Source organism: Zosterops lateralis (assembly GCF_965231275.1).
Source record: "Zosterops lateralis genome assembly, chromosome: 5".
Lineage (NCBI taxonomy): Eukaryota > Metazoa > Chordata > Aves > Passeriformes > Zosteropidae > Zosterops > Zosterops lateralis.
In genome coordinates, this window is record NC_139766.1 from 12,011,042 (window position 1) to 12,036,425 (window position 25,384).

General features: G+C 40.1%; 1 protein-coding gene across 4 annotated transcripts in view; it reads right to left on the minus strand.

Annotated features, from left to right (window-relative positions):
* The window catches only part of TBC1D14 (TBC1 domain family member 14), a 62,615-nt gene that overhangs the window by 28,901 nt on the left and 8,330 nt on the right, over positions 1-25,384 (minus strand). For 2 of the 4 annotated variants that reach the window (XM_083860742.1, XM_083860743.1), the window contains exons 3-4: positions 14,547-14,667; positions 29-147 (exon numbers count right to left, since the gene is read on the minus strand). In XM_083860742.1, coding sequence (XP_083716868.1) covers positions 29-147; positions 14,547-14,667 — 240 coding nt within the window. Of the gene's footprint in view, positions 1-28; positions 148-3,997; positions 4,083-11,280; positions 11,387-14,546; positions 14,668-25,384 lie in introns of those variants that run through there. The other 2 variants (XM_083860745.1, XM_083860744.1) reach the window with 2 other exon arrangements.

Sequence of the window (25,384 nt, forward strand, 5' to 3'; positions counted from 1 at the left end):
CCCTCATTGTGACATTTCCAAAACTTACGCTGGTCGGTCCTCTAAAATAAGTGCTGTAGTGGAGAGTGGTTCAAAATCAAGATTCTTCCTCACATTCTGTTTAGGAGAGAGTGGTCTCTGAGCTCGTCCAGTTTTTTCTTCATATTCCTAGAGAAAAAAGAGACAGAGAAACTTACAAGATTATGCACTTGAGAATCTAAAAAGGGATCTACCAAAGTCTTCAAACATCTTAAGTTCCTCTGGCTGACAGCCTGCTTTTACAAAGTATTAGTAAGAAGGACTTTACAAACAGCAGATACTATTTGAGGTACAAAAATAGGACTTATTTACATTTTTTCATTTACATGGTTTTGAAATTAAAATCAAAAATTACAAGCTCCATGTCTTAAAATCTCAATATGAGATTTCTCCTATGCAACCTGTTTTCATACTCAACAGCTCAACAATGGGGAGAGAAAAAAAAGGTTAAAATCAGTGTTAAACAGAAAGTTCACACTTGTTACAACGCCTTGCACAACCTTAGATTACAATAGAGCATAACATGTTAACCTGTATCTATAATCAGACACTGACACACTGGAGCAAGACTAGCAAAGAAGGATTGAGATGTCAGGGTGTACAGCAAGTGCCATATGAAGAGAGGCCAAGAGAACCAGGCTTGCTCAGCCTCCAGAGGAAAAGGCTTTGTAGGGAGCACTGGGATAAGTTGCCCGAGATGTGACAGAACTCCCGACCTTGAAAGCATTCAAAGCTCAGGTGGATGAACCCTGAGAACCTGGCTTAAGTAGACTCTGTCCTGAGAGGAGAGTTAACTCCTCAGAGGTCCTTCTGCTCTTAATTACTCCATCACGTTGATCTATAGTAGAGGACTTGGCATTCAGGTAGCATTTTATTGTTACTTTCCCAAAAAACACTGGTTTAAAAAGAAGTACACTGAAACTGTGACCTAATGGGATAAATCAACCTTTACACAACTTCCATCTACTTAGGTGCTTGAAGTATTACAGCAAACATTAAGTATCAGTGATACACAATAAACATGGTCAAACAATCCTATGGAAAAATCACATCCACATTATGGTTACTTCTGCAATCAACTTTATAATGATTCTTGCCACTTCCAAAACTCAAAGGCTTTCCTTTCGTGCACAGCTTTTTTTATACTGTTTCTATTAAAATAAAATTTAGAAAAATACAAATGTACCCTATCAATGAGCTCTATGAAGAGTGTTCCAGCCATAGACCTTTTCCTGCTAGCACAGAGAGTTCCACAAATGGTACTGCTTTCTTTCTCTCAATCTAACCTCTGCTTTTCATTAAAACTTCCTTGGGCAATAGACACAACATTTCCAACACAATGAGGTTCATTCAGCAACTAAAACGGGATCCATCCCTTCCAGAAATGACAGCTTCAATAACACCTTAAAAAGGGGGAGAGATGAAAACAAGACACGATGCAATGAACGTGGACCAACACAGCCTTGGTCCTCTACTTTGTGCTGTACAGTTCAATTCCAGTTCAAACTACTTCCGTGGGACTCATGGGTACAGGTCTGTGCAGCCCTCAGGACACAGAAAATCCCTATTTTTCCCTGTCTATTAACTGGGCACTGCATCAACAATCAATCCTATGATGACTACATTGCTGTAATGGGAAACATGGTCACGAATTTGGAATGTCTGGCTCATTAATACCAGCTAATACTGCTATGCATGACATCAGTTTGAAAACAAGGAAAAGAACCAAGGAAAATGCATTTAAACTACAGACTAGTGCTTAGCTGTGTCAAGTAAAGGGACAGTGCTTATGCTGACAAAGCCATTCACTAAAAAAAAAAAATCCAGAAAGAAAATAAGCAAAAAAAATACTCTAAAAAAGGTATTGAGATAAAGAGCATATTCAGAAAGCACAGGCAGTAATCTTACACTGGTCACTTTCACAAACAACTGAGAGTGACCAGTGTGTAAGTGCACCATCATAATGGGCTTCAGCTGCACCAGCTGCAGAGTAAATCTGCTGTGCTGATAGGAATGAAGCAAAAGGCTTTTCTTTCCCACAGTTTCTATTAGCAGACTGATTTTTAATGAGTCCTTTTTCACAAATTAACATAGTCAAATATTAACCTCTCTTACTCCCTAAAGCATCTCAGAATTTGACATTAAAGCATATGCACCCAATGTTTATTATAGTAGAAGTTCCAGAAAAGCTGCTTAATTTTGACTTATGAACATTATATTCAGGGTCTTCTTTCACTGAAAGCCAAGTGGAGAGCAAAATTGCTTTTGGAAAGCAAGAAAATAATATCCACACTGGGCTGCAATGAGAATTTTATTCTCTACACCCAAACTGATTTGGAAATCCCTTTCAGCTAAGCACAAAGTTCTCCAGACCACTACTGTGCACATCCTTACAAAAATTTCTTTGTTAAGAAAATGTTTTATTTCTAAACATGGACGGCTAGTTACAGTATCAGCACATCAGTACAATTACGCAAACCTCTCAAAAGAGCCAAAGCCCACCCTGCATTTCAGCAAGTATTCACTGGTGTTCTACTCAGCACTACCCTACAGTAAAAAAGCCAGACCAGCACAAAAATGGGAGTGGCACATTTGATCAGATTACAAATATGATTCCTTTGTAGCATTTCATCCTTTTCAATGGTAGTCAAAAAAGAACAAAAATGTCCTTTGGTGATATTATCTACAAGACTGATTTTTATTTAGGGAAAATTAAAAAACCCTAACCAAACAAAACCTCCCATTCCAGTTTCCCCCCACCAAAAAAAACACAAACCCCAAACACCCCAAAATTTACAGAAAACAAAGCTCATGAAAATTATCTTTTACTCCAACGAGAAGAGAAAGCCATTACAGAGCACAATGTATTATACAGCAATGAAGCTCACTGAAGCCTCCACAAACTCATATTAAGAGTATCTGCTGACTGAGCAAGTACAAGTATTTGCACATACAGGAATACTGCAATAGGCTGAGCTACACAATAGCTCATTTTAAGCTTTCTTCTTTAAAGCCAGACTCAGATCTCTTGCAGGTAAAAATAATTCACGATCTGTTTAAGTGCTATGCTGCAATGAAGGGTTACTAACCTGACACGGTTGCCAGTTAATTTTAGGATCAACTTATGATGAGCTGACCGTTTACGATTTAAAATACAGTCTTATCACTGGGATCACTTAGGCTTTCTTCCAGGTTTCGCCTTTAGCTGTTCACAAGAGCTGAACTAGGGTTTGAAGATGTGCTACAAGAGCGTACTGTAGATGAAAGCACTGATTTAAATAATCCAAACCAAACAAAGAAAGCCCACAGAAACACGCCTCCCAAAACCAAGTTTAATTCTGGGTGGAACCTGCCAGCTTTGCAGTTAAGATGCAAGAAGCTCTAACTGTGCTGATCCTCTGCGATTCTTCAAGAAAGACAAGCCAACCTACAAAGGGATCCTCAACAATCTCTACCGAGAGACGCAAATAACCCTCCAGAGCACAGCGAGCGCTGAAAGACAACCGCTCCACCCAGGAGAGCGCTGTGTGACTTCCCACACGCCCCGAGCCTCCCAAGCACCAGCAGCACGGCAGAACTGAACGTACAATAACACAAACTGCTCTATCAAGGTCATCTAGTTCTGGCCCTGCGTGTTTAAAGGCGGCCACTTTCCGACGAGGCCGAATACGAACGGCTCACGCTGTGCCGGGGCTGCGGGAGCGGGACCCGCGGGGGCTCTGCGGGCGGGAGGGACGGCCGGCACCGCCGGGGTACAGCCCGCAGCCCCAGCCCCGGCACCCCGACACCGCCAGGGCTGTGCCGCCGCCTCCCACCCCGGGGAGCCTCTCCTCGCACAAAGAGAATCCCCTTTCGCTGTCAGCCGCTTCTCCCCCGGACTCGGCGAGGCGACCGAGCGGCGGCCGAGGCCGGGTTCACCGGCACGCCTTCCAGCCCCGGCCCGCCTGGAGCCCCGCAGTGCCCCGAGCCCCCTGCTCACCATGAACGCTGCGGTCCCTCACGGGCGGCGGTGCCGGAGCCCCATAGCCCGCCCCGCACCGCGGGCCTGGCTCCCGCCGCCCGGGCCCGCACGGCCTCGCGGGCCGCCCGCCCGCCCCGCCCGGGCCGCCTCCCGCGGGTGTGTCCGGCCTGCCCGCCCCGCCCCGCCCCGCCAGCCGCGCTAATCACCCGCGGAGCCGCCGACACCATCGCTTCTCTCCGCCTCGCCCAGCGCTGCCTGGGCACGCACGGCCCCGCCCGGCACACGCTGCCCGCCTCCCGCGCCGCCCCGGCAGCCCTGCCCGGCCCGGCCCGGCCCGGGGCGCATCCGCGTCCCTGACGGGCAACCCAGACCTCGCACAAGCTCCTCTGCATTAGCCGCAGTCCTTGTCAGCTCAGCATTACGGGTGCGGGATTAGGACGCGGCTGCATTCCTCAAAGTCTCATCTCTCTCCACTGGTTTCCCACGGTGACGCTTCCCCTCCCCGAGTCCCGCTGCTGTGCCTTGCTGAGGCAGCCTCGGTACCGCCCCAAGTGCAAGAGCAGCTAAAACTCACCAACCCCTACATCAGTGCCCGAGGAACGGCAGCAGTGTTGTGCTTCCTACAGCATTAGCATCTTTTCAGTACCACTCATGCTTTGTCCACCTCTGACAGCTCTAAGAGATAGATACATAAATCTCTTTTACAGTTCGGAAAACTTTCATGTTACCTTTTGCTAAATATTTTGCCTCAATCCTGATAGAGTATCAGCCTTAATTTTTCTTTGTCCAAAAGCTCTGCTATTTAACTCAGTGGAGACACCCAAGTTGTTGTGGCTCCATCTTTGGTAGCCTTGCATTTTAAAATATTATCTATCGACCTGCATCTGTTGCCATTTTCTCAGCTCTGCACTAAGGATTTCATATTCTTAAATATCACTGACTGTGGTTTGCAGCTGCCAGGGTGAATTGTTCATTATCTTTATCAAAGTCTGATCCTCAATCCCAAAAGGAGCAGCAAGGACTGACATGAAAACAACTGGTCACTTAAATATTCTGCTTTCCAAGGGTGGCTTTGCAGAAGTTAACTTACTTTCTCAGAATTGCTAGATATTATATATCAGCTATTGTTTTCAACCTGTGACTATTTCTATTTCACAGATGCAGTGATACAATGCCAAATACAGAACAGTTCACTGTTTAAAAGTATCTCGGCTTCATTCCCACCACAGCCAATTAGTTACAGACACCTGCCATCCAAACAGCTCATGTTAGAGCACAAGTCAACACAGTTCACACAAAACACTACAGGCTCCAGTGCTAATGCTTTATCTCATGAACTAGCTGAAACTAAGCCATCACACATATCAAAAACCTGTTCCTGTAAAATTATAGCTATAACATAGAAGGCAAAAAGCAGCTCCTGAGGAAGAGCACCCTTGGGTGGGCAGTAGTACTCCTGCAGTAGATGCCTGTCCTTTCACACTGAAAATAGAATGATATTGCAGCTCTTCTGCAAAGCACTGCCTGGGACAGAGGGATGCCTGGTGACACAGGAAGATACTGTGGAGTCAAAGTACTCCCTGTAACTCAGACCACAGCTGGCCACATGTTACAGTCGGTAGCAGTCACTATTTTTAGGTTGCTGCATTTACAACAATACCTAAGACTACTTAAACAGGTTATGTGCAAGATTTAATTACATTTTATTTTTTCCACTAGCCTCACTCAGCATATGGAGTAAGAACTGTACCAGAATTGCACAAGCAAAAAGAAAACTACTTTTTTCCTGATTTTTAAGTCTTACCACTACCTCAACAACGTTTCAATGTTCCCTTCCATTGTTTCATGACTGTCTAATGCATGTCCATCTGAAATCTCTTACCTTTTCTACATGAAATAGTTTACCAGACAAATTTCAGGTGGTGCACACCCAGCACTTCACTGCCCCCAGCCCCCCTTCTGGCCCCTCACACCATTTGTGTGTAATTTGTCACCATTACACAGCCATGAGACTTTCTATATGCTGGAATGGAGAAATGATACCACCAAAATCACACCTTTTGTTCTGTTCCATTAGTTTGGTTACTCTGCAGTGCCTGCTGTGGGGCAATGTAAACGTGAAAGGAAAAGGAAAAGAAAGGAATATGCATCAGGACTACCAGATCATGAAATTTGTGATGATCTTTGGGTTGGGAAACCAAGATCTGACTCTTCACATAGCACCGGGCCATAAAGTAATAGTTATAATGAAGAGCCTTATACATACAGTAACCAAAGAGAAATTAAGGAGACTGAAACCTCAGGCAAAGATTAGATTATGATACTATCCTTCAAAACTTAACAGATAATACATGCTTCTGAGTTCAGATATTATACTTTCCAACAACTTCTTAAGAAGCTTTTTATACAACTTTAAAACCAGTACAGAACTATTCTGAAATGCAATTAATTTAATAGTTACTGATCTAACAACCCGAGAAATCAGAATTGCATGCTCAACCTGTAAACTTTAGTGATCTGCCAAGCTGTACAAATAATTAATGGTTCAAGAACCATCAGCCCTACTTGCTTTACACAGCTGTCTCTGTATGTGTATGTATATATGTTTAATCCTCTTACATTAAAGAAAGCATACCTGAGCAGAAGATAGCAGTGACATGACAGAACTCGATTGTAATAACATTATAGAAGTGAAGTTTTATCTTCCACCAGGACATCTTTCTCATCTTTAGCACCACAGTATTCTCCTGTTCCATACTTTACAAACTAGGAATGCCTAAGCAATGTAAAAGATAAGATACTATGGCCAGGCTGTGAGGAAAACCTCACACCATTTGTAGGTATCATTTCAAGTGCTCTGAAATTTGCTTCTCTTCCTCTGGGAAGCATCTACTTTTCCTTTCAGATTACAGGGGATACAGAACCTGGGCTGGCAACTGATGTGCTCCCACACAATCACACTAAAGTTAAATGAATAAAATAATTCATACATCTTACAGAAAGTTATGACTAAAGCAAAAGAGTGAGAAGCCACATACTCTGTTTTGCAGTCCTGCGCTCCAGCCACTGGACTATTTTAACAATTTTCCCATATACATATTTTTATAATGCCATATTTTGAGCAATGGAGGCATTAGATTAAAGAACATTTAAAACCTAAGCATAGACAAGGCCTGGTTAGTTCTTCCAAGAAAGAATAACAGTTTGTTGTTTCAAAGTCTGTTGCTTCTAATCATTCCGCGTGCTATGTATCAGATGGTTCTCACTCCTAGGGTTCACATTTCGTTTGCACTATATGTAAATAATTTAAGTGGGTTTTGGTTATATAGAGTGACATCCTTCGTTAAAAAAAAAAAAAAAAAAAAAAAAAAAAGGAAGGAAAATGTTTGTAGTACTGAGAGACAAAGCATACCATGAACCATGCTGCTTAAGAACAGCTTTTTACTGTCAAAAGCAGGATCTTCAATCAGATTGTGCAGTGTACTGTTACGAGTGACTCCAACATGAGTCACAGTAACAGCAAAAAAACAACACCCTCCTGCTTAGAACACTGCAAAGGACACAATTCAACCTGCACATACAGAAGTGTACACAGTTTCCCTAGGTACTGACACTATCTGGTACACTGCAGTGTTAATCAAATGGAAACATCTGCAAGAAAGGCCTCCAGCAGGACAAGCATCTGGGAAATGTCTGAGCAAGAGAATACAAGCTAAATGGTTGTTTTATTTTACTGCTATTTTCTTGTGAGCATCTGCCAGAATAAAATGCTATAAACACCTGCTTTCAGCATATCCCATAAACATCACTTCCAGGGACTGGAATTCCATTGGATATGGACTTCATGTGAAAATATAACTTTACTAAATCTGTATGCCTGCTCACTGATCTCTTAACCTTAATTATCTGTATAGTCTCAGCATCATATCCTTCCAAATAATCTCTCAGCAACTTTTTCTTCTGACATTTCACATTAGTGCTGATGTTGCAGAAGAAAACTCACCTTTCTTACCTAGTCTCAAATAACACTTTTTTACTGCAACTGAAGGTCATGCCAGAACATGATACTAAAATAAAAGGACTCTCCATGCCACATCAACCTGATGCTGACACCACTCTGAAATGGCCAAAAATCCAGGTTAACTCCAGGATATAGAGGAAAGGAGTTACAGGACTATCACATTTTACCTTGCAAATTCTCAAATCAGTTGCAAATACCAACACTTGTAATCTCCAACATAGTGTAAAAGTCACCCAGGAATGCCACCTGCTTTGCACCCTCCATGGCACACAGTCACTGTTACTGTTTGCAAACAGTTGTTTTTGTAGGGAAGTACGTGCATACTTGTATCGAGCTCCATGACTCCGGCATGCACACCAAACTAGAGTAGGGAAAGATACTTCACTTGATACTTTTAACCATATTCTACTTCTCCCCTGTTTTCAGATCTCTCTACTAATTGCCTCTCTGCTTCCTCATCAAGACTCGGGTATCTTTAAGGGTCTCCGGCCTCTTAAAGTTTGATGCTTGTCTACCCCTGGAAATTACAGAAAAATAAGGAAATAAATCCACTGCATTAAAACCTCTGAGTGTTTTTTCCACCCACGTTTGCTTCTCTGGTCCCTGAAATTACCTTTGAAGCTGGTGCCAATTTCTTACATGGCTAACAAAATCTTCTTTTGTCCTCATACTGATAGTATGTGCCATATTCTCTCTCATCACTTGTCCAGATCCTTGTACATTCTTTGTTTAATTTTACAAAAAAAGAACTATTTCAAAATGTAAATATTCCTGAATACAATCATCTCCACAACTTAAGGTTCAGAGTTGACAAGAAGAAATTGTCGTTTTTTAAAGCTACAAACAAAAGAATATATATATAATATATGAAGGAGGGCAACATACCTTCATAGCGTGGCTTAAAGTGATGACTGTTTTCAGGCTGTAATATTCATGAAGCTGTTTCCATGGAACTTTGTCATGCTCAAGTGACAACTTCTCAATAGAGCACAAGAAAATGATGTGGAAATACTAACAGGCATGAAAAATTTGTAATAAAATCAAGGCAAAAAATAGGATCAAGAGTCCTCAGAGAGAGAAGGAGAATGAGAACATAAAATTAGCTAGTCTTCCTCCAGGAAAAAGCACGAGTCTGGCTTTTCAAAATCCTTACATCCATATCTTCAGGGTTTCCAGTAACCCACAGTACCTCCATTCATTTTACAGAGCTAAAGAACATCAGCTTTGTTTGTTGTTGCTAAGTGAGCATGCTAAGAGTTAGCCTTTCAAAACCCCTATCTACCCCCATTCTTTAATTTTAGATGAAGTTTGAGATGTATAAACTTGAAGACAGACAAAGATTTGAGTTTCTTGAGAGCTTCGTTCTGCTTAACACACAATTACCACAATGATGTCTAGCAAAGCTTTCTCAATTTTACATGTCAGCAATGGAAATGTTCCAGCCTCCAGTTAGAATGGGCAGTTCCACAATATTAAGGGGCTACACATCTGCTTTCAAAAATTCATTGCCAACTTTGCTTCACAGCAGTGCTTTGCCAAGTGTTTGTGCAATGCAACAGCCAAAGGCGCGTGGTGTTATTTCCAGGCTTGCTCCCTACAGACATCTATTTTCATTCAAAAACCCATGAAGGGAGGGGGGAATCTGAAAGCCTCCTGTGTGTTGCCAATAGGTTACTACAAGGAAAAAAGCTTACTGACTACACAAAGAAATAGGTGTTTAAGTATTTTTCTATTAGCACTGAAAGACACACAAATACCGGTTGCATGATGAATTCTTACTTAACACAAACGAGAATAAGCTTCCACTGATGTATCAGCTGTCCTGAAAAGTTATAATCTCTGGCCTTGACATTTTGGAGATAGAAAGAGTTGTGTACTTGATATGCAAAAGTCAATTATTTTTCCATTAATTTGTGGTTTCCTGCATTTAAAAATAATCTTGTGCTATCTGCATTCAAATTCCAGTTAATGCTAAATATCAACCTGGGCTACAAAGTAACTGTTCTTGTTGAGACAAAGAGAACTATTTCAAAACTACTGTACTTCCCCCAAAATATACCACCAACATTGAAACAGACCCTGCAGCAGAGACCAGCAGCTGACATCGTAACTGCAGTACCAACTAACCAAGCTTACACTTCTATTTCGTATCTTTACTCCTGAAAGCAGATACTTATACTCCAGCACTGCCTGCTACACCTCTTTAGGATCCCTCCAGCTTCCAGGGCTTTTGATCCCCACAATTTATTAGGCATTCTAGAGAATGAGAAAGCTAAAATAAAAGCTTTAAATCTGGAAAAGGAGGAAAAAAATCTTTCATTTCCTTTCAAAAACACTTTGCAGCCCATCATAGCTACTCAAACCAATACTCAAAACTTACTGTTTTCTATTAGTCTGATGGTTGTAAGATATTCTGTACTTTCACACGTTGTTACATATGGGAAGAAGTACCAACAGCATCAAAAGCAGCACGTTTTCAGGTACACTCCACTAGATTATGATACCTGACTGGGTCATAGTAAATGCTTTTATTATTAAAATACTCAGAAACAATCATCCTGACAGAGTATTAAATCACCCTTTCATTTACTGTGAATGGAAGCTACTACTCTTGCTTTATCTGTTTAAATGTAATAGCATTTCTGCTTGAGGCAGGTGATTTTCAAGACAGGACAAGGGCAACACACTCTTTGTGGATTAATACAGCCTACTGAAATTGCTGAATGATCTATTTAGCACTGCTCTTGTTGGGGGGGAAAGAAAAGACCTTTTAGGGCATCATCACTGATATGTTTCTTTTGTTTACTGATTTTTATTTACCTTCACAAAAGTTAGATGTCCTTTACATATAATTACAATAAAGGTATTTGTAACTGAATCAGAATGAAAGACATAAAAGAGCAGTGCTTAAGGCAAATTACAATTTTGGGTTATAGTTAAGTGAGGAAGTTAGTTACACTTCTATTTCCAGAGAATGTAACAATAATAGGCATAGGTTAGACTACCACAGTAACTATACCTTCTTACACTGCACTTGCTTCCTGTTAAAAAAAAAAAAAGGAACTCTGCCACATAGATCTAAATCCTGCCTTTCTGAAGGCTGACAAATAGAAATGAACCCAACAGTGAAGAACACCGGAAGTGACTCATTTACACCCTTGGACTTCTCATAGACAACACAAAAAACGCACTACACAGTTTCTAGCTTCCAAGTGGCAGTGAAGTCAATGTGCCAACATCACCCTATTGGCAGCAGTAGCCATCAGCCACAATGACTTACCCAGGCTACCCAAAGACAACCTCCATACCAGCAGAAGACAGTGCTCTATCCAAAGCTGCAGCTCCAGCTCCTGCCAGAACCAGCAGCCAGCTCGAACCAACCAGTTCCTTGCAAAGGCCCCGGATGGGCCGTGTGAATGCAGGAAAGCACAGCTCAGGCAGATGCTCAGAAAAGCTGTGTATTTTTAGCCACCACCGGCCATCAGCAGAGGCTGCAGATGTGTGGATGCGGAACACGAGGCGGCGGCTCCCCGCGCTGCTCGGGCACATGGAGCTGCACGGGGACGGCCACACATCAGCAGTCTGGGCACTTGGCTCTGCTCTGGGCTTTTTTTAACACTGCTTATAACCAGAGATTTTATCACTGCCTAAAGCAGGGGCTGTAGTAAATTCTTTCCATAGTTCTTGCTGGGTGCTGTTGTTTTGAAACTCTTTTCCATCTAACAGATCCAAGCCAGAAAACACATTTCGATAAAATCACTTTACTTCATCAACTAGGATTATAACTTAAATCAAATAAAAATTAAATTATAATGAACTCAATTCAACTTACAAAGTTTTTCCCCCAGTAATGTTAAAAGCTTTACTGTTAATCCCATAACCTGTGAGGCAAGCAATTTATTTTCCTGCTTCAAGAGCTCATTTTCACTTTATCATGTGCTGCAGACTGAGCCTCTTCAGTAAAACTGATTTTAATGGACTGCAATGTTGACCCCCCCATATATAGCCATATTCGATTTATTACAGAAAAATGTTTGGGAAAATTACAGTCCCCAAGTTTAAAATCATAGTTATTTTTAATTATTAAGGAACTGCCATTAAAATTTTTAAATACTCCAACATGGAATGTCAGCAAATGAGATCATAAAATATTTAGACCTGAATTTTTGAGTAAAGATTGTAATCAAAAGGTCTCAAGTGTTAGATGTGCTGAATTTTACCAATACTGAAACTTTAAAAAATGAAGATATTCCATGCAGCTCTGATTTGAATTCATATAGTGAAAGCTAAATTGTACAACCCTCCTAGGGTCAAAGCACACTTGGAAGGGGAAAAAACCCCAAAACTTGCTGATTAAAAATGAATTTAACTATTATAGAAAAGAAAATGAAAATAAATACACTATTTTAAAAAGTAATTTAATTTCACTGCTGAAGAAAGCCGTAACATGTCTCTAGGATACAGCCAAAATCTGGCTTTTCTCTATATGCCTTATTCTTTTAACACACAAAATCTTGACAGTCCACATGCAAACAAGTTCTGTGAAGAGAGATCACGAGGGACAACCAAATGATACACTGGTTACCTCTTCTTGAATCTTTAAAGGAATTTCTTTTGAAGAGCATTCACTAACAAAACCAGGGGGAGAGAAGTTGTTGCAAATAAATGGTATTTACATACACTTCTCTGCTTGCCATGCTTGAAAAGGGTTTCTAAAAGAAACAGTGGCTGCAAAACCTAGCTCAGTTCTACAGTCTGCTGGGAGAGATGAGAATTTAACTTCAGTGGTTATTCTTGGTGAGGTGCTGTCATCTGACTTAGTGCATTTTCAAACATCAATTGCAAAAGCAACTCACATAACCAGTTCTGCTCAAGCAGAATTCCTGAAGAGAACTGATATAAAAGATTAATCATGCAAACCTCCATTGCAAATGCACTTCCAGCTTCCCCAAGATTACTCATTCTGACAGCTTCTAAGTTTTAAAACATTTAACTGGACAAAAACTATACAAAACTCTCAGTGACCAAGTAAAGCCACCCAGCCTGGGCATGTACCAATATTGCTTCTTCATCAGAAGACTAATACTCCCACATATTCTCAGCACTAAAAACAGGACAAGCAACATCTTAGCTGGAGTGATTTTAATTCCTACATTGTCAAAATAGAGTATGATGCTATGTTGTATATACCCTTGTTGAACAAGTGAGTGCTGTCAGAAGAGTTTTTACAGGGCTTGAGAAAAGGCTCATGAGCTCAAAAAGCCTGTCTGACCATTGTTTTGGTGAGGGGTCACCTAAATCAGCCTGTGCCTTTAGATGGTGAGGCTCAATTAGTCACTTACAGCACTACTCATGACTCAACGCCTACATGTCAAAAATAATTTCACAAAAGCAACAATTCATTTAGGAAGGATTAGCTATTGTTACCCAAGAGGCACTGGAGACAATTGTTTTAGACTACAATTTTTCCAGAAACTCACTAATGGTTGGATGCCATCCACATAATAATTTAATAGTGAGTGTTTTGTAACAAATGTCATACAACCATTCAAAGCACATGTAATAAGATAGTTTGGATGTAAAGGAAAAATACTCACAGTACCAGCAACAACCACAAAACGTTAATAAATTACTTACCCACTTATTAAGGAACAGGCACTACAATAAAATACACTGCTAAATGTCAGAGTACTGTATTTATTATGCCTCTTCAATTTTGTCATCAAAAATCTTTGGTGAACACTTCAGAAACATTAATTGTGTCAAGACAAGCTGTAGATAAAATCTGAATGGTTGAGTACAGTGATGAGTTCAAAAAGCTGTCTCAATTTCACCTTAACAGCCTAACTACAGCTAAGAACAGCCACATGACACATGCATTTCCAGAATATTCTACCCTGAATTAAGCAGCACAATCCTTCAAATCAACATTTGCATTTCACACACAGCAGCTGGTTTTGAAGTTTTACTACATGGTCTCTTTCCATGCAAGCGTAGCTATTTCCACAGTCGTTTGAATAAGGAAGTGACAACTGAAATACAGAAAACCCTCCAAACACATTAAAAGGCTACAGTCAATCCAGAAATCCCAGATCAAGTCAGACAGATTGAAAGAGGCTGTTTTCTTGTCACTGAAAGAGCAGCTCATGAACTACTGACCACATAGCTGGATTTCACAAGATTTTCCCCATTGGAAAGGCAAATTATTTGATTCAGTAGCCAAGAGCTTGGGTTCATCTGTAGCAGAACCAGTTCTCTGAAATGTTGCTTTCAACAATGTTGGAAAAAAGCAAGTTTCATTTAGATTTTTATTCTCTTAGGACACATTAAGGAATTCATACCTCACGTACTCAGAGTAATGAGAAAGTAGAACACATTCTTCTGAACAGCACTGTGGTAACAAAAGTAAAATTTCAATGAAGAGCCTTTTCTGGTACTGAAATTGTGTGAACTCAAACAAACAGGCTGCACAGTCCTATATACAGATCATAAACTTAACTGGCTTCTTCATTCACCATTAATCCTAACACAGAATTTAAAAAATACCTTTTGTATTTTCTTTGGGTCTTTCTGTAAGTTTTCTCCAGGAGGTACTTTTCCAAACAACTTCCATCGCACATCATTTTGTTTTTCAAGTCTTGCACTCTGCTTTCTGGTAAACAAATTCCTAAAAAGAAAAAAAAAAAAAAAAGTGTTATTAAGAAAAAGTTGATTAATTATAATAAAAAGGATGAACATTCGCTAACCTTATGTATCCTAATCATATATTCCAACTCCTCTTGTGGTTGTACTGAGTTTCCCACATTCAAAAGGTACATCATGCAGTATTATCACCATACCAGGCAATCGACTTTGTTGCATTATAACTTTTAGTAGATTAAAAAAAAAAAGTTCATCTTCCAACTTTCTAAATGTGGACACCTTTTGTTAGTGTTCCTGGAGATCATTCAGCCTCACTCTTTTAAAAAAAGACTAAGACACTAAAGGTCTTGCTGCACATTCTTTACCCACCTGTTACAATACATTACGACCAAAATCACAAAAATTTTGGAGACATAGTACCCTTTTACTGTATTTGATCTGCTTTCATAAAAGATCATTCTTCTAAATAAGCTTAGAAGCAACTATCAAAACACATTAATTCTGAAGTCTCTCTGAAATGTCTAATATTTAGTAGCTTAAACACTGTAGGAACAGTTATAAAGCTAGATGTAAAGCCACTGAAAATTGGATTCCTTTTATTGACATTGTTAGTTTTTAATCATAAAGCGATTTGCCAAACTTGCATCTTCACACCACATCTACTTTTTTCCAAAACTGGACACACAGTTCAGGCCAGTCTTCATGCTCTTGATAGCACTCGGCTCCTCCAAGAGCACAGATATTCTACCCCCATGGCATGCCTGCATTATTAAAGTAACAAATTTTCTTTTGTCCCACTATCAAGTTTCTCACACATTCAAATATGTCCAGGTTGGTTCCATTATTTACCCACCTCAACGCAGGTTTTTCTGGAAACTGACTATCATTTTTTTTGCTCCCCCTCATTTAAAAGAAAAAAAAAAAATCCACTGAGACAAAAGCATTTTTGCTACTGCAATCAGCAGGCAGCTCCAGCACCCTCAAGACACAGAAGCTTCCATTCTGACATTACTGCTTTTCCTTACAGTGACCACCTCAATGCCCTGTGTGTTGGCCCATCAGGTACAGACTGTCTGTTACATAAAAAGTGTGATAGTTTGGGAAATAAAACTATATTGACTTTTACATTCTAGAAGATCTGAACGCATCTGCAACAGGAACAACTCAGGCACTAAAAAGTTGCTTTTTTCTGGTCACTTTGTATCAGATGCCATGAACAATACCACAGTAATACCAACAGAGATAACATTGCTGGAATACAAGAGATACATTTCATATGTGAAAAACAACTGAGGTTATAACATCAAAGTGTGCTGAAATATATTATAAGGTTAACAGTATGCACTGCCATCCTTAAATATGCATATATTTATACAAATTATCACATGCTTCTGTATCACAAGGGTACAGTTACCTTGAAATTCAAACCAAGAACAGATTATCATATTAAAAGATAAGAACAAAGTGTTTATGTACAGAAACCATGCAAGTCAATTACAACTGATGCCAAAGCTAAGCAGTAACTGTACTTCTCCAAGCCCCTTTAGCTATGCAGAGATGGTAAGGTAACTAAAGCCTGAGAGGATGGATCTGTACCATCTGTACTACCTGGGAAATAAAACATAAAAACAGACAGACAAGAGATTAATTTATATATATATATATATATATATATATATATTCCATTTAAAATGGAGAAATACCAAGCAAGTTCTAAAATACATCTAAGAATAAAAAGGAAAGCATGACAGAAATAACATAATAAAATCTACTGCATGTAATAGGGATACACAACGCAAGACAGACTGGCTGTTCTTGCAAAAGGGTTTTTTTTCCAGGTTGTTACTACTTCAGAAGCAAGCAAATTCCAGACTCCAAATCATCTTCAAAGAAAACAAGGACTTCTAGCATCAGGGTGACTGGAAGAGCCTCCTAAGGAGGCACATCTCTGTGATAGCTCTGTGCACATTCAAAGCCTTCTGCAAGTAAAAGCTTTTCACCACACTTCATTAGCACTGCAATAACACAAAAATTAAAGGCAATTTTATCTGTCTCTATCCACATTAGAGGTTGCTAGCACAAGTGTATTTACAAGCAACGACTCCTACAGTCTCCTCTGAGGGATTTCAAGAACAGCAGTAGGTCTTTACCCTCAGAGCAAAATAAAGATGAATTGGAATGATAAATTGTAACAGCTCTCTGCTGCCAGTGCCTGCCTAAGATGAACTAAATCTGAAAAGCCAATCTCCCACACTTCCTCTCAATTCAATACCACAATCCCAACTCTCTACTTTCCCTTTAGAGGCAGCGTCACAATAAATAATCTGTTCTGCAGCTTATCTAGCAGATGGCACGGCACTTGTTCAGCTCATTCTTCTCTATCCCTACATTCTAGGGCACAGGCATCTCGTCCTCCCTTTGTGCTCTGTCAGGGATTTCCAGTTCACTTTTAATGTATATACATATTGAACTGAAGGCAGCAGGCATGGTCAATATACAAATTTCATCCTGTACTGTCTTTTTCCTCAACCTGTTTTCTGGGCTCAAGTCCCAGTGTGTGGTTGATGTTCACACTCTCTACAAACTCCAAAAAGTCTCAAAATCCCCCAAAAGCTTAACATTATCAGCAGCCACAAATCAGCACAATCAGAAGTAGAACAGCCAACTACAATCTGTTCTTGCTTGGACTGAGGACACACAGCATGAAACCCTGATCTGCCCCAGACTGAAACACACCAAAGGTAATACATGACAGGATGGAATGGAAGGAGCAGAAGAGATGCCACCTAATTTGCACCCATTTTGAGAAAACTTAAGGGGAAAAAAAGAAAAACAACAACAAAACAAAACAAACCAAGCAACCAACAAGAACTGTGGAATGTACTTTGGTTCAATTTCTACAATTTTATAATAAATCAAGGCAACACCACAGGGTTCTGATAAAGCCAGTACTTGAGATTCCTGAACTGAAAGTAAACCCTTAAAATATGCAACTGCCTTAGGAGAAATTTCTGCCATATATGTCAGAGCAAATAACTCACAGCAAAACCTTTCATTTTCTTGCTGCTACAGCACAAAAAGGAATTACTTTCCTCCTATTCTTATACAGGTCTCTTGGATTTTCAAGAAAAGCACTAAGCCGTTTCACTTCTGAGCAAATTTACTAAGAAAAATTCCACACTAAAGGTAACTTAAGGAGATCTTACTAACAGAAAATTCATGTTAACAAGAAGCAAAACTTCTCTATTTGAAAAAACAATCCCCTGAACAAACAGATCTTTACTCCAAAGATGAGCCCAGAAATTCTAGGGTAAAAAATGTCAAAGCTTCATTACAAGGGTTTTAAGATAACAAAAATGAATTTGAGATCTTGAATGTAAAAAAAGGGCTGACATGCCTTGAAAGAAAATATTACATGCTAATCATTAGCTCAGTCTCACTGTCCTCTTCACAACTATCAGAACACATCATGATGATTTACAATAAGGATATTATCGGGATACAATAGGGACAAGAACATCTGACATGATGCATGATGTCTGCACTCTCATTAGTGTGGAGTCATTAAAGTGTCATGGGTTACAGCTGCACTCCTGTTGTACCTGCTCACTATTTACACTAAGTATCTGCAGCTGCTTATTTTACAAAAGCCAAGCACAGAAGTTCAATTGAGATGAAATTTCAATTAGAAAACTGCTTTTGCACAGTCCCCTAAAAACAGTATTTGGCACCAAACAGCTGCTTAACCCTATTATTTTAATTGAGCTGTGGAGAAGGATTACCTCCCTGAAGAGAACTCTAATTCCAGTTACTTTTTACATACAAAAAACATCCTGTGGTAGAGGACAGAGATGGAACATTTTTTTCCTTGAACATACAGATATTGCATCACCACTCTATACTGATCTGCTCAGCTGCCTTTTCTGTGGGGAAAAGAGGAAGTTAATACCAAGAGGCAAGTTTAGCAGTGTCAGGAAAACCTTGTTTTTTAATAAAACTTAAAAAACAATTCCATTTTGGTTCTTTAAGCACTGCTAAAATAAACTTACAAAATAGCTGCTAATATACGTGTACTGCACATGTGTATGTTACTGCTATTTATGTAGCCTTGTGTACACTCAGGATCAGGCTGAAGCCTCCATCAAATTGAAAAAATGTGGTTCTAAAGATATTAGAACCACATCAATAACAAGTAATCAAGTCAAACCTATCCATATTGCATATGTTAGAGCATATCCAAGCTTTTGCTTTTTAAAAAAATCCAGCATCACCACTGAAGCAGAGAGTTAATCTGGTTCTGTCCAACTCTCTTTACAAAAATTCAGGAGGTCTGCAACACAACTGCCAGCAATTATTGCCCGGTGAGGAGTTGAGAGCAGCAGCTCCATAAACATTCAGCTACTCTTTGTTTCCACATTTCAGCTGTGCTTTGTCCCAAGCAAGGTTAGTCACTTATGTGAAGTCACCTCTTAAGAGGTCATTCCTTTCCACCACCCTGTTCAGTATGCAAACCTGTCCAGTAAAGCAGCAGAGACAGCACTGCCACAGATTCTCCTGCCAATTTACTCCAAGTCTTGAAGTCAGCAAAGCTCCCTCCTGAAAAGTCTCAAAGTCATCTCAAGCCAAGCAGGCTCAACATTGAGCCCATTCAGATATCTCTGTGGTTTGGTACCACCAGAATCAAGGAAGTGTTTCTCTGGCACATGTCACTGAAACGACAGAAGAAAGGATGGGCTCCACAGGGGCTGTCAGGGGGTGGAGCTGAGCAAGGCAGGCACGCACACACCCACTGACACCTGTTGGGGCACACACACACCCACTGACACCTGTTGGGGCACACACCCCCCTCTGGACTTCCAGGTGTTGGATTATACCCTTTTTTTGACCCAGAGATGGGGCAACTGAGAGGCGTTTTAAAAACTTTTATTCCATTTTCAGTCTCATGTGAAGCGTGAGGCAATATAGATGTCACAATTCACACCATCACAATCAGAAGCCAACTATTTCCTACATTACAATACATTACAATACTGGCAACATGCAGTATTTTTTTACGAGAATGCCCAAGATATATCAGTTTACTGAAACAAAAGGGTAGAGGAGCTTAGGATTTAGGAGTTTTTACAACTAGAGCATCTGGGTTATTCAGAAAAGCTGAATTTCAACTTTACTGATGTGACTATTTTGCCAGGGCTCCTTCTCCAGATGAAGTTCTGCAGTACTTGAACTACTGGCATGCAGCACAGAATCACAACTGCTAGCAATAGAAAACTGAGATGATATAGGTTGCTCTGCAGACTTACACTGACCTAGCATAGAGATTACATTTGCAAGTAATGGGTTCCTTACTCTTAAATAAAAGACAGTTAGTGTACAGAAACACGTATGAAAATTGCCTAGAAACTGACCCAGCTCATGCAAACTGATGCAATTTCTTATCTACATTTAACCAACACTAATTTGCAAATGCAAGTAAATTTTTGTTACAAGTTTTAAAAATACACACATCATCTCCTACTCTCAAGATGCATGCTCCAAATTTCAATTAGTCTTTCAATTAAGGTTATTTTTCAGAAGACCAAACAAGTGGAATAGTCATGCAAATTAACTACTGGAAGGACTTACCAGTCTCATGAGCAGAACAGATGCAAAATAATGACAGTGGAGAAAGTTCAAAAGGTTCAGTTTTGTAGAACAATTTTATCTTGAAAGACAATTTTTCAAATGAGTATCAGACTCGCATGTGTTCTTAAGAAGCAAGAAAGAAACAGAGGCAAGTCAAAGTCCATTTCAGCTGCTTCTGAAGGAAGACCCTCAAACTCCTCTGTAACTAACTCTAAACAACACAAGGAGAGAGCAGCAAGGTCTTGAGCCCCTCGGACTATCCAAGGCTAAGTCCATGCATAGACTTTAGATAAATAAGCAGATATTAATCATAAGAACCAAGTAAACTCACACTGAGGACATAGGCACTGTAACAGATGTCTCCACAGACATTCCACAAGCCATCCAGAAAACTACATTGAAACAAGACATTTTAAATTATTACAGCACCTACTAAGCAAAAAATATATTAAGATAAATTTTATTAAGTATTTGCTGGATTGTCAGCAAAAATGTCCAGTCACCTTATCCAATGTGGTATTAATGCAATTAACACTATCTAGGAAATGCTCCCAACAACAACATTGTTTTCTTCTCATCCTCCAATGACCTTTTCCATTCTGTACTAATCATAACTTTTGCAACTTACCAATAAACAGAAGAAAGATTCTCACCTCTGGATGTTCCTAATTTGCTCACTTAAACAATTTCTAGAGAGTGAGAAAATAAATCCTGAAAAACCAGCAACATATTCTATCAAAGGAATTTTTGTTACCTCATTAGTGGAGGAACAAGACTGACATATAAATCATGTTCACTGGAGAACTGATGGACCTGGGAAGGCACAGCTGTCACGAGACCCACCAAAGTCTCCTGAAATGTCCTAAATCTACATTCCCCAAAAGGAACAGCCAACAATTGGTAGCCATGACCCAGTAACACTGGTTTCTAGAAATAATTCACTAGAAGCAGTTCTTACATTCCCTCCTCTCAAACCAAGATCACCTCTCAGTCAACCTATACATCAAAACAACCAACAGACAGAAAATCATCAAAAGAGTTCAAGTACATTGGCTATGGTGAAGAACCTCCATAAACAAGTCAGAAGTTATGCTTTGAATAAGATTCCAAAATTACATACAAAAGCAGGGTTTGCAGAATTTTGTCTCTGGGAGATTGCCAAAGGTCAGACTAAAGGAAGAACAATGCTTGGTTTATGGATAAATAAATCAACAGAAATAGAGCCAAACAGCCTACAAGTTGACTTAACTATGAAAGAGGTAACTAATCACAGAACTATGTTTTATAAACTCCTACCACATTTTATAAACAAAGTTTTCCAGCCACTAACATTCCATTATGTTCAGTAAAAATCAAAAACAATAACACTCTACAGTGTAACAGATATCTGCAGGTCTGGAAAAAAAAGACTTCCACGGTTGAGAGAAACAGTAATACAGTCAGTTAGCAGTATAGGATACCTGATAGCTTACAACAGGGTAACTTTGAAATTTCTCTAGATTTCTGGGAAAAACACCAGAGTTTAATAAACTATTTATCAAAACTACAGTATTTTGCATTTATCTTTCTTCTTACAGGTTCCCCTCATTTTACAGGGTAACAAAGCAGTGCTGACTGCACTGAAGTATCCAAGACATGCAAAGATAAATTGGGCAGTAGCCCTGTGAATTTGGCTTTAGGACTGGCTGCAGTGAGCCAAGAACTATTTTGTGCATGGATAATGCTCAGTGCTGGTCTACCATGCAAATACTGAAGAATTCTCAGAAACTGGAGTTTCGGCAAGTAAGGACTGTCATACAAAACCAACACTCGGGTCCAACTGTAATTGTAGAGTTACATTATCCTACACAAAAAGGGAAAATAAGGATTGCAATTAGACAGTTTCAGTTCAACACCTAGTGGAGAACGGGCCACATGACAAAGTTTAAAACTTCATTCTCTGAGTAAGACAGGAATCCTGAAAACTATTGTACAATTTTCAACCTTGATCAAAAGCAAAGGCAGTTACCTTTGTAGAATTCCAACTTTCCACCTGTGGAAGACTTGCTTTGAGAGAGAATGTTTATTTCAGAAAACTCTGCTGATTTCCTCTGTTCCACACAGAGCCATGGTAGTAAATACAGGTGGGGAGTGGACTTCTAGTCTGCCAGTTCCTGTAGACAGAACAGCTTTCAAGTAAGAACTATCCCAAACCACCTTGTGAAGACTGCAGCACCTTTCAGATGAGCACACCTGACTCCTCACAGGCTGCTGAAACGCTGCTGAAAGCACCCTGTGCTAAACACATCCTCAGTGCCTGTGCTGCCTCCCACATCACTGAAACATGAGCTTCTTTGCCCTCCTCTCTTCCCAGCCCTTTTAGCTGCCTGTTATTGACAACCATTTGCTAGAAATGCACCCAGATAAAGTAGCAGGGAAAAAAAAAGACAAAACTGCCACTAGATTATTCTCTTCCCTCCCACAGGGCAGTGAATCCTGTGGGGCCAGGCAACGACAGCACTTGGGAGCCCAGCCCAGCCCAGGGCAGGGCAGCAGCCTGTGCTGGGGGGCCGTGCAGGCTCCCTCCATCAGAGGCTGGGTGTCTGCAGTCCATCCCATCAGCTTCTGGACAACTCCACCTGCAGCTCAGCTTGGGTTTGCTCGTTTGTGGTCAGAGGCAGCGAACTTATATCTGCCCCCACAGCACATCCAGCTCTTTCTGTTCCTCCTCCCACACACTTCAGTCCTGGTCTCACCTATCTCCTGAACAGCCAATACTCCAAGAGGCTTCACTGAACAGAAACTTGCATGGAAGAGGAGACAACATCATACCTAATATCCCAGATTAGTAATTGCAATTATTTTCATAACTTTTCTTCCCTCCTGTGGTCAGTGAATTCCCATTTTTGGAGACATGAAAGTGGGAAAACAACACTACAATTTTACCTTCATTTTAACACCAAAATTAAAGAAGCATTATAAGCTGTCCTGTCATTAAAAGAAAAAAAAAGCCTTATGAAAGGGTCCTATCCATTAATATAGATGACTGAATTTTGCCATCAATGGACCTAATTCCTAAATTCAGAACTCCAAATTACGTGCAACCAGTAATCTCAAAACATGGGTTTATATGATGTGGTACATATGTGATATAAACATATTACATTTACAATTTCAGACTTAACACTGAAAGCAGTAGCTACTATTTTGAAATTAAAGACCTTATTCTTATCAGATTACAAGTAAATTCACAGGTATGTGTTTCTGTGTATGGTATAGGATATCAATCCTGCTCCAGAAGCTTTCTTCTAGGAATGCAGAGATTCTATGCAAATAGTAAAATGCAATGTTCTTAAAGCCTTTTATTTCACGTGCAGTCCCTATGCTTCTTAGAGTTTCCTGAGATCCCAATATTTAGAACACTCAGATCAAAAACTTCTAGGAGTACCCTGAAAAGAAAGAAGATCCAGATTCTTGGGAAAACAGACAATATCCATGGCAGTAGACTAAGTAAAGACTTATGCTGCTTGTAATCCATTAAAATGAAACAAACTGCATATTATTTAGCTGTACACAGTCCTAATCCCTTTATGGTCACTCTCCATGTAAGCACAAAAATCCTCATTATCACTTTCCAAAATGAAATTTGAAAATTATAAATGAAAAGGGCAGCTTTTCCAGGAAGATCACTACAGTCCTGATGCAGCAAAGCTGCTTAAGATCCACACATTTAAAAAGTTTCAGCAGTACATTACAAAAGTCCAAAGGCAAAACTCATTAACCCACACTACTCTGGGTCAATAAGGCAAAGGAGCAGACAAGCCATGGACTCTTTAGTCTCCCACCCAGTTATTTGCTCACACTAGATTTCAAACCAAGTTCCTGCATATATTCAAATGAAGGAAATTCCAACTCATGCTTACATGAAAGACCTTTGGGCTTTTAAAGCTGATACAAATGACACTTGAAAACAACCAACATGTCAGGGTTATTTTTGTCAACAGTCAGCATCACAGCTGCTTTCAGAAGCAGTAATTCATTTTCATATGCCAACCTGGACCCTAATGAGAGCACTGTACCTTAAGCACTTTCAATAGAAAAGCTGTGAGTAAGCAGGTAAGTGGCCTTTTTCTCACCTTGGATCTTCCTGCCCACACCCAAAGATGCCTCCAGCAGCCTGAGGAAACAACCAGACCTTATGGATACTCAAACTGCTGAAAACACAAACTGAGCCAGAGAAGCAGTCCCGGAAACTTGCTTCACCACAGTGCTCAAGAGGCCGGGCAGGAGCACTCCATACCCAAGTGATCTTGAAGTGCCAGGACTGAAGGCAATGAGTCAACAGGGCTCCCTTTTTCTTTGATCTCTTCTACAACTCGTTTTGTAAATGCAGTCTCAAACCAAAACTTCATAACACACCACAGAACTGCAATGGAACATGCAACCTTATGCACAGTGCACACACGCATATAGTCTCAAAAGGAAAAATAAATGTACAGAGTGCCAAAAAAATAACCTTGTATCCTAAAGCAACTACTTCTCTAAGCATTTTCTTGATACTGCAAGACTTACCCCTGATATGTAAGTAGCTTAAGCACATGTGACCAAGCACTGGAGGCATCTGATTATTGTCAGTATTATCTCTACAGGCAGCCACAAATCTTAACTGACATGTCAAGGCTAAGTTTACCCTGATAAGATCAGAGAAACTAACATATCTTCAAAGGCCAGATGGGGTTCAATATAAGCACAGATACCATTTCAAGAAACAAGGTTTCTCCCTTTTACCAAATATCAACAACCTGTGCAAAAAATTAAGCTGACTCATGTTTGGTCTCAGTGGTTCAAACCTGTATCCTATTACCCAGAGAAGCCCTCAAAGAGCTAAACCTGCAGATTAAGGCTGAGTGTCTGCACTGCAGCCTTAGCCCACGACCATCAGACTGCTGGAAGGCTGTGTACAAAGCGCTCAGGTCTCATTATTCCATGTTGTATACACCTGTGCCAGCCACTGATCAAAGCCAAGGCAATTTGACTTTCTCCTGCCATGGCTCACCCTTGGTTCTCTAAAGTGAAGTTTATGCACTCAACCTGCAAGATTGAATCACAGCTTTCAGCACAGAGTGAAGTGCTAAGAA